The sequence below is a fragment of the Cylas formicarius genome, unplaced genomic scaffold (genome assembly GCF_029955315.1).
Source record: "Cylas formicarius isolate icCylForm1 unplaced genomic scaffold, icCylForm1.1 PGA_scaffold_8__14_contigs__length_24414737, whole genome shotgun sequence".
Classification (NCBI taxonomy): domain Eukaryota; kingdom Metazoa; phylum Arthropoda; class Insecta; order Coleoptera; family Brentidae; genus Cylas; species Cylas formicarius.
The window spans coordinates 16,438,045-16,456,188 of NW_026844361.1; the positions used below are offsets into that span (position 1 = coordinate 16,438,045).

The 18,144-nt window shown below is 34.0% G+C and overlaps 2 protein-coding genes across 2 annotated transcripts; both read right to left on the reverse strand.

Moving 5' to 3' along the window:
• Positions 1 to 1,558: 1,558 nt before the first annotated feature.
• LOC132706569 (farnesol dehydrogenase-like) lies at positions 1,559 to 9,967 on the reverse strand. The gene is made up of 5 exons (XM_060677953.1): positions 9,789 to 9,967; positions 3,420 to 3,654; positions 3,144 to 3,367; positions 1,798 to 1,935; positions 1,559 to 1,708 (listed from the first exon to the last, which is right to left on the reverse strand). The coding sequence occupies exons 1-5, from the start codon at positions 9,894 to 9,896 to the stop codon at positions 1,667 to 1,669; spliced, it is 747 nt and encodes a 248-aa protein (XP_060533936.1). The 5' UTR covers positions 9,897 to 9,967; the 3' UTR covers positions 1,559 to 1,666.
• A 304-nt stretch (positions 9,968 to 10,271) lies between these two features.
• Positions 10,272 to 17,685, reverse strand: LOC132706568 (farnesol dehydrogenase-like). The gene is made up of 5 exons (XM_060677952.1): positions 17,477 to 17,685; positions 17,175 to 17,412; positions 15,107 to 15,330; positions 14,917 to 15,054; positions 10,272 to 10,637 (listed from the first exon to the last, which is right to left on the reverse strand). The coding sequence occupies exons 1-5, from the start codon at positions 17,582 to 17,584 to the stop codon at positions 10,596 to 10,598; spliced, it is 750 nt and encodes a 249-aa protein (XP_060533935.1). The 5' UTR covers positions 17,585 to 17,685; the 3' UTR covers positions 10,272 to 10,595.
• Between the last annotated feature and the right edge of the window lie 459 nt (positions 17,686 to 18,144).

The window sequence follows — 18,144 nt, forward strand, 5'->3', positions numbered from 1 at the left end:
GAAAAATTTTAATTGGCCGATTTCGGACATCTTTTCCTGATGCATTAACTTTTTATAAAAATTGTAAACAGTGATTGTTAGATTTTAAGTTAATTTTAAGGTAATTGCACCTTGTTTTTGGGTGATCACCCTGCAAGTTTTACCAATAAATAATCAAATGAAATAGAGTAATTTCCTACTATCTAGACTACAGATTGTAGAATCTGGATACTCATTTACGTTTTGTAAAATAATAACAGCGAGTCAGCTTCCAGATTCTCTCAAAAAATAAAATAACTAAATATAAACCATAAAAACAAGGAAGATACAATATTCAAAATAGTATAAGTTTAATTGTGTTATTTTAATATTCTGAAGTAGGAAAACGATTTTCTAGATTCACATTACTCACATTAAACAGGCACGAACTAGAAAAACAATAAATACACAATATTAAATAAAGTATAACTTTAATTCTAATATTTTAAGATTCTAATATAATATGCAAAATTGTAATGCTCTGTCCATATATTCTTACTTTTAGAAGTCGAAACATCAGCGCCATCGAAAAATATAACCTAGTCACAAAAAAAATCATTTATTTATTGTGAACAACAAAATTTTTAAAAATGTATTCTTCGATCCCTGATAAACCTCTATGATAATCCCTGCGGAATTTGGAATTTTGAAAAATACCATATAAAATACGTGATACTTATGTCAGCAGCATGGAGTGTTTTAACACTGCGGAACACAAGAGTCATGACTCAGTTACTACGCATCTATTTAAAATCATTAATAATTTAGCCTTTGGCAAAGCGACATTGGGTTCGGTATATTTAAGTGCCCCAAATAAACCACGTTGAAAAGACCTTTATCATCAAAAGCACACCTAGAACTAATTACCATTTGAAATCCCCAGTAATGACTGGGACCATAATCAACCAAAATAAACTAGACATACTAAGTAACACAAAAGCATTGTTTTTAAAATTATTAAAAAATTATCAGGAATATTTTAAATGTATTTTAATTATTCTAATTGACCGCATATGTTTTTAGTTAATTTTTAAGGTAATTTTAAATTACCACTGGTTGTTGGGTGATCAATAAATAAAATTATTTTTAAACCAGTCATTTTCCTGTATATCAAGATCATGGACTGTAGAATCTAGATAATAATTTACCTGCGTTTTATATAATAATTACAGCAAGGCAGCTAACAGATTCCAAAAAATAAAATATGTAACTATAAAAACATGAAGTATACAATATTGAATATAATCCGAAGATGGAAATGTTAAAAGAAAATTTTCTAATTCTCTGTCCATATTTTTTCACGTTGGAGATCGAAAAATATTTTTTTTTAAATAAATGTCCAGTTTTAAAAGATACATAAAGCTAACCAACTATTTTTTAGATATGTATCTATAAAGAGTGCTGGTGCCTGGTGAGTTTTCTGAATATTTTGATGACAACCCCGAACGTTTTTCGTGATTAAAATAAATAATAATAATAATAATAATAAGAATAACATATATAGCATAAACATAAATATATAAAAATAATTAAGCACCAATGCTGATATTTCTGTTTATTCTAATTTATAAAATATTCACAATATTAGCACCAAGGTTAACGTTATCAAAATTCGTGAGCACCTCGAAACAGGATATCTGACGGAAAATCAATAGGGCTCTTTCAACGGTCTCAAGATCACATCGGCCACCTGAAAACCAGTCAAAAAATCCATTTCCGATTCTAATAATCAACCAACAAATGTCAAAAATTAATCTTAATAATGAAAAAAAATCTCACCAACATATCCGGCGGCGTGGACAACACAAACATAACGGTGTCGGTGATATTTTCCGGTTTTAGGAACCCTTTGACCTGCACCTGGAGGTTATCTTGCGAGAAGAATTCGGTACCGCTCACCGGGCCAGGACTGACGCTCTAAAACCCAAATGTACCCTGCGTTCAAATTTATCTTTTCTAGAGATATCAAGCGCAAGCAACAAAAAGCAAAATGAAACAAACAGACAGGTAACGATGAACTGACAATCGCTTCAATATTTTTCTCTTTTTACCGGACGAAAACTCTAATGTGCCTCAACAAAATAATTATTTCTCACTACAACACCCCTCATATTCTAGCCCTGATTAAATTTAATATACGAGGTGTGTTCAAAAAGTAAGGTGACTTTGTAAACAAATCTTGTTGAATTATCGTCGAATCACTGTTAGAGAAGTGGCCAAAGACGTCTCTATTGGCTCGTACAACCTGCTTCATTTTGAATAAAAGGACCGTCGAAGGAGCATCGCTCAAGAGCTGTTAAACCATGTGAATGATGATCTTGATACGCTCAAAAAACTCATAACTAGTGACGAATCATGGATATATAGTTATAACGTCGAAACCAAAGCCCTGTCGTCCTTCCAGAATCGCCAAGACCGAAAAAAACACATCAAGTTCGATCAAGTCTCAAGGTTTTGCTTACTGTTCAAGAGTTCTTACCACAATTTCATGCGGTCAATAAAGGGAGGTTATGTGCTGTTTGCTAGAAGCAATAAAAACAATTCATGGATTTTGGATTACGATAACGCACCTGCTCACTCATCGTTGCTTGTGTCTAACTTTTTGGCCAAAAACAAAACCACAATCGTGCCTCAGCCACCATATTCACCGGAAAATCGCTGGAAGTCTATACCAGAAAGCGCTTAGCAGAAGTGCTTCGAGGATTGGCACTACATTCCTTTCGATAAATAAATAAATACTTTTTGATAAAACTTAAAAGTTACTTTTTGAACATACCTCATACCTCAAATCAAGGTAAGATCACATGAGGCAGTTTTAGTCCCATTTCGCAGAACAAACTGTTCGTAACACTAGCACTTGTGTAAAATAACTAACTCTCTAACATTTTAAAAATAGTGCTCTTTTTATTAAACTAATTATTAAATATTTTTTGGCTGTAAATCTGTTGTATTCCTAATTGCGATCAAATCAAAGGTTATTACGACAATTACCGTCAAAGGCTATTCCAAAAATATGAGATATCTAACGGTAAATAATTATATACCAATTAAGAACTACATTTTCATTTTTTGCTCTCTCTTGCTAACGGATAGACTATAACAATTTCTTTTCAACGAAATCTTACCGTCACTTTAATGCTGGAATCGATATCAAGCAATTCGAGTCTCAATGCTTCAGTGAGAGCCGTAATAGCATGTTTCGAAGCTGGATAAACATTGGCCTCAGGGATATTGTAGACGAAATGACCAAGGACGCTGTTCATGTTGATTATTTGCCCCGCCACTTTGTTCTCGGTCATATCCTTGATGGCTTCCTTGGTTACCATACACGTGCCGAGCACATTCACCTCTGGAAAAACATAACGGTTTTTCCCAACCGAGTATCGAACTAACAATGTTACCTAATATATTTTTCCACTTTTCCGGATCCCCATTGTACAGGGTAGTTTTCTGCACCAACCCAGCGTTGTTGATCAGGATATGGATCGGTCCGATTTTCTTCACCTCCCAGAAAGCTTTTTTAATGTCGCTCTCTTTGGTGACATCGCATTTTATGGCGTGAAGTTTGCCTTTTTTGCCTTTCAACTTGGCGGACAGCTCCTCTATTGGCTGAGTGCGTCTGGCTAAGCCCGCCACCTGCGGATTATTAGTAAAATATAAAGTATAAATAAAGTATGAATTACTTAGAGACTTGCGCAAATATTTTAAATATACCAATAGTAATGAAACTTTAGCAAACATAGAATTATAAAAAAGTAACATCAAAAACAACTTAAGAAAAAAAGTTTTTACAATAATCTTCTTACAACCTCTGTTAACAAATCTTAAACGGCGTGGACGATTATAATAAATGAAAGTAACCTATATAAACATAAAAAGTTTCCAGATTACTTTATTGATGATGAAAGTAGCGAGAATGTCGATTTACACACGACCTCTGAAAAATTTAACGACTTTTATGTATATTCCGTTAAATACATAATAAATAATATAAAAACAACACAAACAACTAATAAAAAATCTTCAAATCGAAATCTATTCCATAACACCTTTCACGGGTGTTGAACTTCGATGCATTATTGCGTCCCTGTTCATTAACAAAACGTGTTACAGATTTTATAGTTAAAGCTCTTACTTCTTTGATTAATCTGTCTTTTTTAGAAGGTGTATTTCTCCCAGCCTTAAAAAACTCCACTGTTGTGCCTATACACAAGAAGAACAATACCCATTTAATTTCCAATTACCGTGGAATATCACTTCTATCAGTTTTTTACAAAATATTCGAAGTGCAATTATTCTCGAATTCTCAGTTTGGCTTTCGCAATGGATTATCTACTCAAGACTGCTTAGTTTCCTTATATAATCAAATAGTCTCGAACCTGGATCAGAATAAGAAAACATTATGTATGTTCTTTCACTTCAAGCGAGCTTTTGATGTGCTTGATATTAATTTGTTGTTGAATAAGTTAAATAATTGCGATATACGGGGGAATAGTCGTGATCAAAGGGTTGTGCGTAGAAGTAATACTTCTGTGATTAGACCCTCATCTAAAGAACTCAACAGCGGTGTCCCACAGGGAAGCGTACTGGGACCTTTATTATTTATAATATTTATTAATGATATATCTGATTATTTCCCAGAGAATTATGTTTAACGTTTCCCTGTCTCTTTATATTAGATCGCATAATCTATCTAATTATTGCATGACCAGAATTGATGGAGATTATAATTTTACAGCGAATCTTAATTAAGCAAAAATTAAAGCTCATTTTGAATAAGAGCGCTTTTTATTTTATCGAAGAATACTTTGATTGTAGTAATGCCGATCTCGCAGTGTGATATACTTTGTGTGTATCTGTTTTTAAAGTATGTATTTTAGTGTTCTAATGTTTTTTTTTGTTGACATTATCCGATACTTTAGTAATAAGTCAATAGAAATAAATATTATTATTATTATTATTATTATTGTTAAGAACCTATTAGTTTTTCGTTGCTATATGTGAAACCCCGTTATGTGTGAACACGCCAGAGTCACGTGACTATCATGCATCAATCACGGTCCAAGTGCGTGCCAGACCGTTTGTGCAGCCGAAGGGATGCCGCCCAGCGCGCCAGTACCGAACTGACCACCACAAAGGAAAGTGCGTTTGACGGTACGAGAGCAAGATACAGTCCACACACGAAGGTGTATAGAGGTTCTATACAATTATTATTATTCCAACAAATAGCAAATGATTAAACCTATTGTGTGTTTAGTCCACCCCGGTGATCCCGACCATGAGGATTCACGGTTGCAATTATTCATATCAACTAGCGTTTAATATTTATAAACTCGTTTGTTGCTGTTCGCAATTATAGTGTTTGTGTAGAATTGCGAATTTATTAAGCGGCAAATGAAAAATAAAAGCCAGGTTTTATTTTATTTTATTATTACTTTAACTTGCCTCAAAATAGGGCTAAACTTCAAGCAGAACAATGTAAAACTGAATTCTCTTTATACTTACAATTTCTTTTAATTATCGCGGAAATCTTTGAAAAACATTTTGGAATTTGTTAAAATTTCTCTAGAATCCGTTCATACCATAATGCGTCATTCAGCTCTCCTGTTTCACGGAAGGTTGTGCTTGAAAGGTTAAAATAAGTTTGTCCCATTGACCGTTGTACTATTACTCACCCTGTATGAATATAAAATTTTAAAATTTCTTTACTTGTCTATCAAATTTTGATTAAGTTGTTAATGCGTCAGTTTTATTTTTCGCAATATATCGAAAATTACTATAAAAAGCAATAAATTTTGTGTCTATTTTTCCTTCCGTAATACTTAAATATTATTTCAAAGAAACTTCCACAGACTACTGTAATACTATTTACAACACTTCTAGATTCCTCCTGAAACAAAAACTGTTTTAGTTAAGCTCTGAAGAAGCCAACAGGATGATGTCAGCGAGTGTAACTCATCAATAACCGACGGAGGAGGCATCCAGAAGTTTTGCAGATAGAGCTTGAATCTTAATTCCCTGTTAAAATTGTCTGGCATTAAAGATTTGATGCTATTTTGAAGGCCTTAGCTTAGTGAATCAACAATCCGAATTTTTCCATATTACTATTTACGTATTCTCGGTAAGCGTCAAGTAATATTGGTCACAATACAAGGTTTTCTAAAAGTTTTACTTCCGAGATATGTGAAGTCCTATTACAGTTACCTTTCCAAATTGATTTCATATTATATCGATTGTCCCAACGGTGTTAAAAGTATCAAAGTTGTATTTTTTAAATTTATATTTTATAATAGCACTGTTGTATCCTGCCATCAAAACGCGTACGTATTTCAATAAGGATTTTTAAATAAAAATAGCAATTGTATGGGCAGAATTAAAAAACAAATTAAGACGCACTACAATAAACTCAAAAATGTGCGCCTATGTAGTTGATGTAATTAAGGAATGTGTTAATCATGTACTTGAAGTGTAAAAAAAATATCAAAAAGCTTGGGCAGCAAAAAACGACAAAATTTATTTAATGAGTATTTATTATTTATATAATTACAATTATAGGTATAATTTGTGTTTCAATTTGCTTACTACTACCCTGGGCCGGGTTGAGTTAATGGCCTGTAAATGCCCACGAGCAGATGGAAAAAAAAACAATTTTTATACCATTTTCGGGTTTGCCAATTATCCAAAAACACTATGGATATACAAACAATAAACAATGAACATCATTCAATAAAGTCGCCAGAAAAAATGAAGTACTTGGGAACAACCATGGATACACAATCAAAATGGACTAAACATTTACAAACAGTAGTGAACAACCTACAAATTCAAATATTTTATAAACATTTTAAATAAACAGCAAATGTCATCACTTGGTGCAAAACTGTTTTCTAAAAATAGTTTCCCAAAAAACTAGAAATTACTCGTCTCTGCAACTGTTCATGAAGTGTTTTTACTGTAGGGCAATAATTTTTTAAAACAACAATTTAAATATGTTTAAAAACAAAAGCGAACTAGAAAATGTGTCTCATTCTTACAGTACAAGAAATAGAGAAAACGAAGATGTGATAACAAAAAAGCATAAAAAAAACAAATAGGCCAAAGATCTTACACATTTCCGCAGGTGCTTTTGTAAAATTTCCTAGATGAGGATTTAAGGCAGAGATTCATAATTCAGAATTCATCTCTTATATATATATATATATATATATATATATATATATATATATATATATATATATATATATATATATATATATATATATATATATATTTTTTTTTTCACTTAGAACTCCGCACGCCAATAACTCCAAAACGAAAAGAAATATTTAATTTATGTAAAAAGTAGTCAGAGTGTGGGGTCAAGTAGATATTTCCTAAAGTTTCGAAAATTCGACGCCTGCAAAGAGCTGGGCGTTGCGACGAGTCGAAAAATTATTCGATTGCAGAGACTTTGGAAATACGCGGATACAAAAGTACATATTATTTAAAAACTTTTTTGTTATTTACTAAAACTTATTTACTTTACCCGTTTCTAAGTTATACCGATTTAAAGTAAACATTTCTTGATTAATAAAAAATGTGATTAACGCTTATTTTTACAAGTATGCCATGAATGTTAGTTACTATGACAACCATTGTTATCGCAGTTGTTTTAAGTGCAATTACAAACAATAGATTTCAACTATTTTAGTATGATTTTATTTATTATTTTTATCGATTTAGTTCTGATAACATGATAAATAAATGAAAAAACAGTAAAATACCTACAAGTTAATAACCAAAATTATTATTGCAATTAACTACATAATAAGACATTTCAAAAATTTTGTTCAAAATTATGTCCATCTGCTCGAACACAACTATCAAAAACTTTTAACAGATGAGCTTGGGTCACTTGTAGGAGAGTCCTTCTTGTGATAGCGGCACACGCTGCACTAATTTTATTAATGAGATCAGCCATATCTTCGATAGGTTCTTCATAGATAACGTTTTTTAGGTAGCCCCAAAGAAAATAATCTGGTGGTGTAATGTCCGGGGACCTCGCCGGCCACCTTACCGGTCCATTAGTGCCAAACTATCTATTGGGATATTCTCGGTTCAAATACCTCGTTACTATTTGGGCATTATGTGCAGGCGCTCCATCCTGCTGTAGCCACATATTCATTCTAGTGTTAAGAGGCACTTCTAACAGTTCCGGAAGTGTAGTTTGAAGAAATCTTAAATAGCGATCTGCATTTAAAGTTCCTTCGTAAAAGTAAGGTCCAATAAGGAATCCATTTAATATGCCGCACCAAACATTGATACTAAAAATTCGTTGGTTACCTCTTTCTGTAATCCAACGAGGATGGTTTTCGGACCAAAAACGACAGTTGTGTCTATTAACGATTCCATTATTTTGAAATCGACTTTCGTCGCTCCATAAAATTTTCGAGAGAAAATTTGCATCTTGGCTATACAAATCGGACAATGTCGCTAAGAAATACATTCTTCTAGCATAATCGCCTGGTTCTAGTTTATGAACTAGTTTACTTTTGTACGAGTGAAAAGACTTTCTATGTAGAATTCTCCACGAAGAACTTATGGTAACACCGGTATTTTCTTTTATCTCTGATAGGGATATCTTGGGGTTATTATCAACCTGCTGAATTAGAGCAGCAGTATTTTCATCATTTATAGCCGTCCTGTTCCTATCTCTTTTAGGTTTTATGAAGCTGCCACATTCTCTTAAGTTTTTACATAAACTTGAAAAGTTTTTTGCATCGGGGACTCTTCTATGCGGATAACGCCGTGCGTAAACTCTTTTTGCTTCTCTACAATTGTATCTACATTCTCCAAACACCAGTAACATGTCTACTTTTTCCTCATTGCTAAATTGCACCATTTTCACATAATAGTTCTTAGTTTTTTTTAAACCGAACAAATTTGGATATTTCTTGTGACAAAATGTGACAATTTTTTGATACAGCAATAACAACTTACGTTTGTAATTGTACTTAAAACAACTGCGATAACAATGGTTGCCATAGTAACTAACATTCATGGCATATAATAAGCGTTAATCACATTTTTTATTAATCAAGAAATGTTTACTTTAAATCGGTATAACTTAGAAACGGGTAAAGTAAATAAGTTTGAGTAAATAACAAAAAAGTTTTTAAATAATATGTACTTTTGTATGCGCGTATTTCCAAAGTCTCTGCAATCGAATAATTTTTCGACGCGTCGCGACGCCTAGCTCTTTGTAGGCGTCGAATTTTTTAAACTTTAGGAAATATCTACTTGACCCCACACTTTGACTACTTTTTACATAAATTAAATATTTCTTTTCGTTTTGGAGTTATTGGCGTGCGGAGTTTTAAGTGAAAAACCTTGTATATATATATATATATATATATATATATATATATATATATATATATATATATATATATATATATATATATATATATATATATATATATATATATATATATTTCGTGAAAATCTGAACTTTTAGTTCTTATTTAGTTGGTTATACTTTGTATTTTATATAAATTATATAACACTTCCTTTAAACAATTGTAATGTCACTCTCTGCAATATGCGGCAGGGGTAAATTAATGATACGTGATCCCGCCCAACTTAAGGATTTTAAGGAGAATTTTCATTTGGTTGGATATACAACACGTGATGCATTCTTTTTAATTTAAATTTGTCGCTGTCTACAGAATAAGCAAATTATTATTATATTATTATTATTATTAAAACTGTGGACGTAATTAGATACTCACGATGATTCCGGCCTCGACCAATTTTTCCGAAATAAGGGCGCCGATCCCCACACTGGCCCCCGTCACCACAGCCACCTTTCCGAACCACCGATCCAACGAGAGCACCATTTTGAAAATGACCAGTTACGGAAACGATCTAGTCGAACCCACAAGGCAATCATTTCCATAATGAAAGTACATGCAATCGGTATCAGGGCGATTTTTTTTTATAATTGTTTATTGTTGAGAATTTTTTCTAAGACACCCGTTTGGCCTTGACAATTCGAACGTTTACTTTTGTATTAAGTCGCTCGAGCGCTGCAAAATGTTGATAAAATGTTTCGCACATCGTCGCGCGGTTTTAATCCTCGTATTAGGACAATGCACATATTTTCATTAAACATAAAAAAAAGAAAACAGACGAAGACAGAAGACAACTTGGAAATTTGTTTTCAAATGCGTATTTAGATATAATCAGTGAAAGCAAAGTAAATAGAACACGACACAGTTGAAAAATGGTAATATATTTCTTCAATTATATCAATACGTGATGTTATTAAAAGTAATATTGGCTTGCCTGTCTAGCACTAAAATATTCGATTAACAAAGCCGGAAGTTTTGTTCAACCTCAATTTAGTGACCTTCAACAACTTACCGGGGTTTAAGAAAAGTAGACAAAATGAACCAATTTTAAAAATACAGAAAAACATAGTTTAAATATTTTGCAAAATATAAAATAATAATGTACGTGTGTCAAGAAAATAAATAACATTTCCATTAATATTGTTCAAAAATTATATTTCCTCTTCTTTTTGAAATTTGTCGTTATCAATAAGGTTCTCCGACCGGTCTTATGGTGAGCTCTTGAACCTAAAAAAAATACCGTTCTATGAGAAATTACGTCCCGTTGCGAGCACTATATTTCGTTTCTTAATGCGAGAGAGTCATAAAATGTAAATTTGCAAAGCAATTAATAGTTAAACATAATTATAAGAGCCAAAGTCGTGGGTACATTTGCGGATTCTTTTGAGTGGTAGCTAGCATAATCCATTACTATAACAGATCCAGGATGAATAAGACTTAGCATTTACTTGGAAGTAGTCTTCAAAAACGAAAGCTTCATGAAGACAATCATGATAAGCTATTATCGACAAAACCATTTTTGTTACCAATGCAAGTAATTATTAATCTTTTCCTTAGGGTGCTTTTACTAGAGTGGACAATCCTTCCATGCAATCTTGAATTAGACTTTTTAAATTTTTATCCCGCCATGTTTTACTAACAGTGTAGTTTGTTAAATTCTATAGACTTACTTAAATCATTTAAAGAATTTTATGAAAACGGATATATTTCTGCAATATTGTTAGAACAAAATGGAACAAAAATAAATTATACCATGAGACTTAAAAAAACATAATTATGATTTTGGAGAAATTATGCACGCAGAAGGACGGAAAAGCTGTTTATTCCAGATGAGATAAACGGTGAAATTCTCAAAATCTGTTCAGAAGAAAGTTCAATTATTAAACAACTAGAAGTCTTATTCAACAAGATATATATAACACGACAAATTCCCCTCAACTGGCTTAAATCGACCTTCATCCCCATACCCAAGACAACCGTTTAATAAGCCTAATGTCACACATTCTCAAAGTCTTCCTAAGAATTATACACACTAGAATATATAAAAGTTTGAAGACGATATGGATAACACACAATTCGGTTTTCGAAAAGGCTTGGGGACACGTGAAGCCTTATTTTCTCTGAATGTACTTCTCCAACGCTGCAAAGATATGTAGTAGGCTTTTGAATGCGTAAGACAAAATAAATTAATGGAGATCCTGAAATCACCTAACATAGATAAAAGATAGCATATCATAATCAAAAATCTATACTGGAACCAATTAACAGAAATAAAAATTGGACAAGATCAAAGGGAATAAAAATACCTTAGGGGGTGAGACAAGGATGTATTCGCTAGCCGCTCTTGTTCAACCTATACTCAGCCGCCATATTTAGGGAAACCTTACGCGAATCCACTGAAGGCATAGTCGTCAATGGGAACCACATAAACAACTTGCGATACGCGGACGATGCTGTTCTCATAATGGGTGTTGTTTTCGATGCATAGCACTTTATGTTGGCATTACTGTTCAAGATGGCGACCGATTTAACAGCGGTCAAGTGATTTATTCTCAGTTTGGTTTGGCAATTCATCATGAATAGACTCACGCCTGAACAACGCTTGCGAATAGTGCAATTTTATTTCGAAAATAATGGTTGTGTGCGGAATACGTATCGCGCACTACGCCCATTTTATCGTCGACAAAATCGTCCATCAGAGCAGTTATTTCGATTAACCATGGAACGTTTTCGCACCACGTTTACTCTTATTGATAACTCGCATCCCCAGAGACGCCGTACAGTGCGTACAGAAGAAGCTATTGCTGCTGTAGAGCGTAGCATTGAAGAAGACCCGAATGAGTCCATCCGCCATCGAGCACAGGAATTGGATCTGTTTCCATCCACTTTATGGAAGATTTTGCGGACGGATCTTGGTTTACGTACTTATAAAATCCAACTCGTGCAAGAACTGAAGCCAAACGATTATCAAGTAAGGCGTAGATTCATCGGATGGGCCCAAAATAAGATTGCCGTTGTTCCCGATTTTCATAAGCGAATTTAGTTTAGCGATGAAGCGCACTTCTGGTTGAATGGCTACGTCAACAAACAAAACTGCCGCGTTTGGAGCGACATCCAGAAAAACTGACTGTTTGGTGCGCTTTATGGGCTGGTGGAATCATTCGTTCGTTCTTCTTCAAAAACGATGATGGCCAGAACGTTACAGTCAATGGTGATCGGTATAGAGCTATGATTACTAACTCTTTCATTCCTGAATTGAATAACCATGATATCCAGGAGATGTGGTTTCAACAAGACGGCACAACATGTCACACAGCTCGTGCCACAATCGATTTATTGAAAGACACGTTTGGTGACCGCCTAATTTCACGTTTTGGACCTGTGAATTGGCCTCCAAGATCTTGTGCTTTAACACCGCTAGACTACTTTTGTGGGGCTATGTAAAGTCATTGGTCTATGCGGATAAGCCACAAACGCTTGACCATTTGGAAGACAACATTCGCCGTATTATTGCCGATATACGGCCACAAATGTTAGAAAAAGTCATCGAAAATTGGACGTCCAGATTGAACTACATCCGCGCCAGCCGTGGCGGTTATATGCCAGAAATCATATTTAAAATGTAATGCCACAAGATTATCTTTCGGATAAATAAAATTCATGTCAATCGAATGATCCATCGTTGTTTTATTGCAACTCAAAGTTCTATACATCGAAAAAAACACCCCTTACAAAACCTAATAGATCGAGTCGTATATTATAGTAGAGAGTCTGGATTGACACTGAATGTAAGGAAGACTTAATGGATGTTATTAACAAAAAAGGAAACTGCCACTTACGAACATCTTAAAGTTGAACACAATGTCATAGAACGGGTATCTACCTTTAAATATTTGGGTACCAACGTATATGAAAAGTGGGATCCACGGAAAGAGGTAAACTGCAGAATTAATATGGACAGATGCTTCCATAAGACAAGACTTATTCTCGAACTCAGAATGAGAATGGTGAGGGCCTATGGGTTCTCTGTGCTTTTATATGAATGTTAGTGTTGGACCCTTGATTCTTGCTCCGAAAAAAGACTCGAGGCTTTCGAAATGTATATATAGAGGCGTCTTCTTCTTATTCCCTGGGTACAGAAAGTGAGAAACACGGAAGTACTAACAAGGATGAACAAAGAAAAAAAGCTTTTAACAACTATAAAAATATGAAAAACCTTGGAGGCACCATTACAGGTCCAAAATACGAAATCCTAATTCCGAACAGCAGTTTCCGAAGCTGTATGTATCGCCAAACTTCGTCAGGAGACGGCGCGATAAGAAGAAGATTATCATGATAAAGCAAATACAAATGATCGCACGATAAAAAGAGACAAAAAAGATATTGCTAATGTATTCATCGATCACTTTGGTCTGCACATGGCTTCGAAATATAACTTATTAAAAAATTGAGACTTCCCTCAATATTCAAGAATGCCAGCGAATTTTGCAACATTATGCACCTAAAATTTTTTTATAATTGAAACACATCTCACATGAGTTAACTGCTACAGAACATTTTTCAAAAGTGCATTCTTAAAGTCATAAACCGTTGATTAATCCCACAGAATGGCAAAGATCTTACATATTAGAAAATTATTTTTTTGTCAAAATTATTCGGCACAATCTGAAAAAATAGGTCAGGGACGCTTTTCTGACTTAATAGTAAAAAAAGTGATTCAATGCTCTAGATGCTACAACGAATATACAAACAAAATAAAAGAATAAATTATTCGGCAACGAAGATTTCATATCCAGAAAAAAGTAGACTTAAAAAATAGCTATTCATATGCTTCATTTACCCAAGATAATAGAACCTGTTTCCCTTTCCAAACTTTCTAATTGCTCTCAAATATCGTCGTCGTTATCAGATAAATTCGTCTTTCTGTAATAAAAGCAATTTTCAATTTTAAGTTTTTCCGTAACGGAAATTCATTTCCTTCAAAGTTTTCCAGAATTCCTTCTTAACCATAGCTGGCTTTCATTTCAGACATTATTTCGTACACTAGCATTTTTTTTAGGTATGCATTATTCCTCTGATAGCAGTCTTTCTATCCTCATTTATTTCAGTCTCGTACCTTCATGCACAAGTCGGTATATTATTCCCTATCCAACTCTAGTTATATTCGAATACAATTCATTTATTTCTGCAGTTTCGACTGTTGAGTGGTGGCGATGAGCTTTGAATAATACTTTTTTCATTTTTAGAAAGCGCAATTTTACTAATCCGTTTCTCAGCAAACAAGAAATTCTGAAACATCAGCCATTTTCAAGAAAGAACTTCGTCAAGAACTGCCAGAAAGTTAACAATAATTCTAGTTTTAAACGCTAACTACATGGCCGTCTACCTTCCACTCTCGAAACCCTTTACAATCACCATAGGACTATGGAATACGGCTAAGGTCACTAACTTTTACAGTTCAACAATGATTTATAACTCTTTCGCATTAAGAAGCAGACTATAGTACCTGAACATGGGGTGGTGTAGACAAAATGTAAACTATAGCGTTAGCTACATCTTCGGGCCGCAGCAACTGATGCAGACTAGATTTCACTGCTTCACTCGAGCCTAACATGGGCGTATCCACTGGTCCCGGACTCAAACTCTAAAAAAAAGGAAAAATTCATCCCTTTCTTGGCCGTAGCATTACGCATTACCGTGACTTTGATTTTGGACCCCTTGGCAATCAGTTCGAGCCTCAGAGTTTCGGTGAGGGCCGTTATCGCGTACTGAGTAGCCGGGTAGACGTTCATTTTGGGAATGTCGTACACCACGTGACCGAGCACGCTGTTCATATGGATGATTTGACCGGCCATGTTGTGGGCGTTCATTGATTTTATAGCTTCTCTCGTTACTATGCATTTCGACAATACTACAGTATCTGCAAGTCGATTGGTAAGAGATGACAGTGTTCAAATAAAAATGAAAATCGTTTGTGATAAACGTCAAAAAAGGCATGGTTAAATATGGACCCAAAATGCTAATTTTTTGTTATGGAAAACTTCGGTATTAAGAAATATACAAAGATGCCGTTTGTACACCTCTGTCCGTTTTCAATCAGATTTTGACTAGCTTCTGTGTTTTGTGAGTTACGAAGGAAATTTAAAAAATGGGAATTTTTAAAAATTTGCAACAATTTTAAAGATATTTCGATTTTATTTATTTTTTACTCCCAAAAATATTATCTCTTAGACTTGATATTCTTATAATCAAATAATTATTTATTATTGTGTCAATATATTGAACAGAACAGAACGTCATAAAACTGAACTTTAATTAACTCTATCCATCACATCAAGCATCAGAATTTTGCAAAAAAAAATCAGATGAGTACTTTAGAATCTGACTCGCCCTGATACCGATGCTGAAAAGACAAAGCATCGAATTCAAATTTTAAATGAGCCATTTTATGTATGTAAAACGCAAAAAGAAAATTTTTGCAAAATGAAAATATCATTCATAAAAACTAAAGGGAATTTTTAAAATCGACCATTATTTTAGGTCCTTTACGTATACTTCAGATATTCTAAAATCATTAACTGTCTGTAAAATTCAAGCATTTGAGGACGATACACAAATTGATCTTGGATGATCTTTTGGAGGTAAAACAAAACATAAATTGCGATTTGCGAACTTTGACTAAACTCTCCAAAAGCAGTGATCATAAGCTCAACCCTACAAAATAGTACCAAAATTCTTTAAATATTTTAATTGATGGCACAGTGCTTAATTTCGGTAATAATGCTAAGAACTTGGGCATTTGTTTAGATCGCTAGCTGAGATTTAAAGAACATTTAAAAAGCATATTTCAAAGGGCATATACGGCATGAAAAATATTATACAACTTTTAGGTCAAAAGTTAAGCAAAAACTCGTCCGAGTCCCTTGTCTTATAAAATTTTAATTATTGTAATTTTATATATGGTGTTTGTTTAGATAATGAAAGTGAGTCAAGACTAATGTATGCGCTGTGTGTGTGGCTTAAGAAAATATGGTCATATATCCAATTTTTATAAACAGATTGGGCGGATTAGAATGAAGACTACATTTCTAATAAAGACTATAAACATCTTCTGATAACGCCGTAAAATATAGTAATTCAATACCTAATAACCTGGTAAATTTAAATTGTAATACGTTTAAAATCAAATATAAAATAGAATTACAGCCCCTGCAGAATTTGCTGTGGATATTATTTTCTGTTTTTTTTTTCAGTTTTTCTCATGCATTCGTTATAACCATGCATTAAAAACTCGTAGCTGGGATAGGACTTCATCCCCAATTTCTTTTTTAATATATTAATGTTAATAAGTTATGTCAATGAGCATCCAGAGCATTTTTCAAAACTAACGATACACAGTAAAGTCACTCTTTAAACGCAACCTTCAATGCGCAATTATAATTTAAAAGAAGAATAATATACTTGAGCCTGGAACGCACAAACTGATCCCCGAAAAACAATTTGAGACGATAATAATTGCTGAATTGAATTGTCGCTTTTCTTTGTTGGGGAGTGATAATCTGACAGCTCATCGACAGGAGGTGTCCTCTAAAAACATTAAAAAAAAGTCCAGATTACTTTTCGTTAAAACCAAAAATAACCAAATTGTAGGTTATGTTTGGAAAACAAATGATTACCGCAAAATTTTGAAAACTTTGCTTATTGGACATCAAAATAAACAAATATAAGTTGAAAATTGAAGGGAAAATGAATAACAAACAATACCGAAAGTTTTCCTCCATAGCTCAGCATCTCCGTCGATGAGGTCAGTCTCGAACATTACCCCAGCGTTATTGATAAGGGCGTGTATGGGACCGACTGCGCAGTTAATTTTGTCAAACACCTCGACGACATTCTTCTCGTCCGTGACGTCACACTTGAAGTAGACAAACTTGCCCTTGCGGTTTGGGTCATCCCCTTCCACGTCTTTAGCAAGAACGGTACGTCTAGATAAACCGACGACCTCCAAATTGAAAAAAGGATATTCAATTACAATCTTGAAATTAAACAATATTGGAAAAACTCACCACGAGACCTTCAGAAAGCAGCCGTTTGACTATAGCAGCGCCTATGCCCGAGCTGGCACCTGTAACGACTGCCATCTTCCCTTCCCATCCGTCAAGGGTAATGCCCATAACGTTTGCAACTGGATTTAAATATTATCAAACGTAACCTGTCGCCTTGTTGCTACCCAACCAGTTGTTTAAATTACTCCGTCGTATAGACTCGCCGCGGTAGCTATAAACAAATTGCACCGTATGTACAGGGCGTGTCAAATTTCGGAGAGTGTAAAGTGCAGAGACATTCCTGCATTTTTTATTTATCAGATAAAAAGTGTTGTTACTTTCGAAAGAATCGATCTTTTCGAAAGTATACGCGCTCCTCACTAAATTTTTGTCTGTTTGTCGGTTCTACGTTCCTGGAGTTTTTCGGTAGTAACTTCCAAACGGTTTAAACTGGAAAGTCCAAATTTTACTCCTTTTTAGCAGTCCACGGGTTAAAATGGCCGCGGTTGAACATCGGCGGCTATCTTTTTTTTTCGATTTTCGACTCTTTTTTGGAGATCGCTATGAAACACGATAAGTGTCCTAAATTTTATGCTAACGAATTAAAAGTTTGTTTTCGTATAGAGTTTAAACCTGTTGAAATTGGGACTGCTTGGTGGTCGCGAAGTATTTTTAAAAAATAGAATATT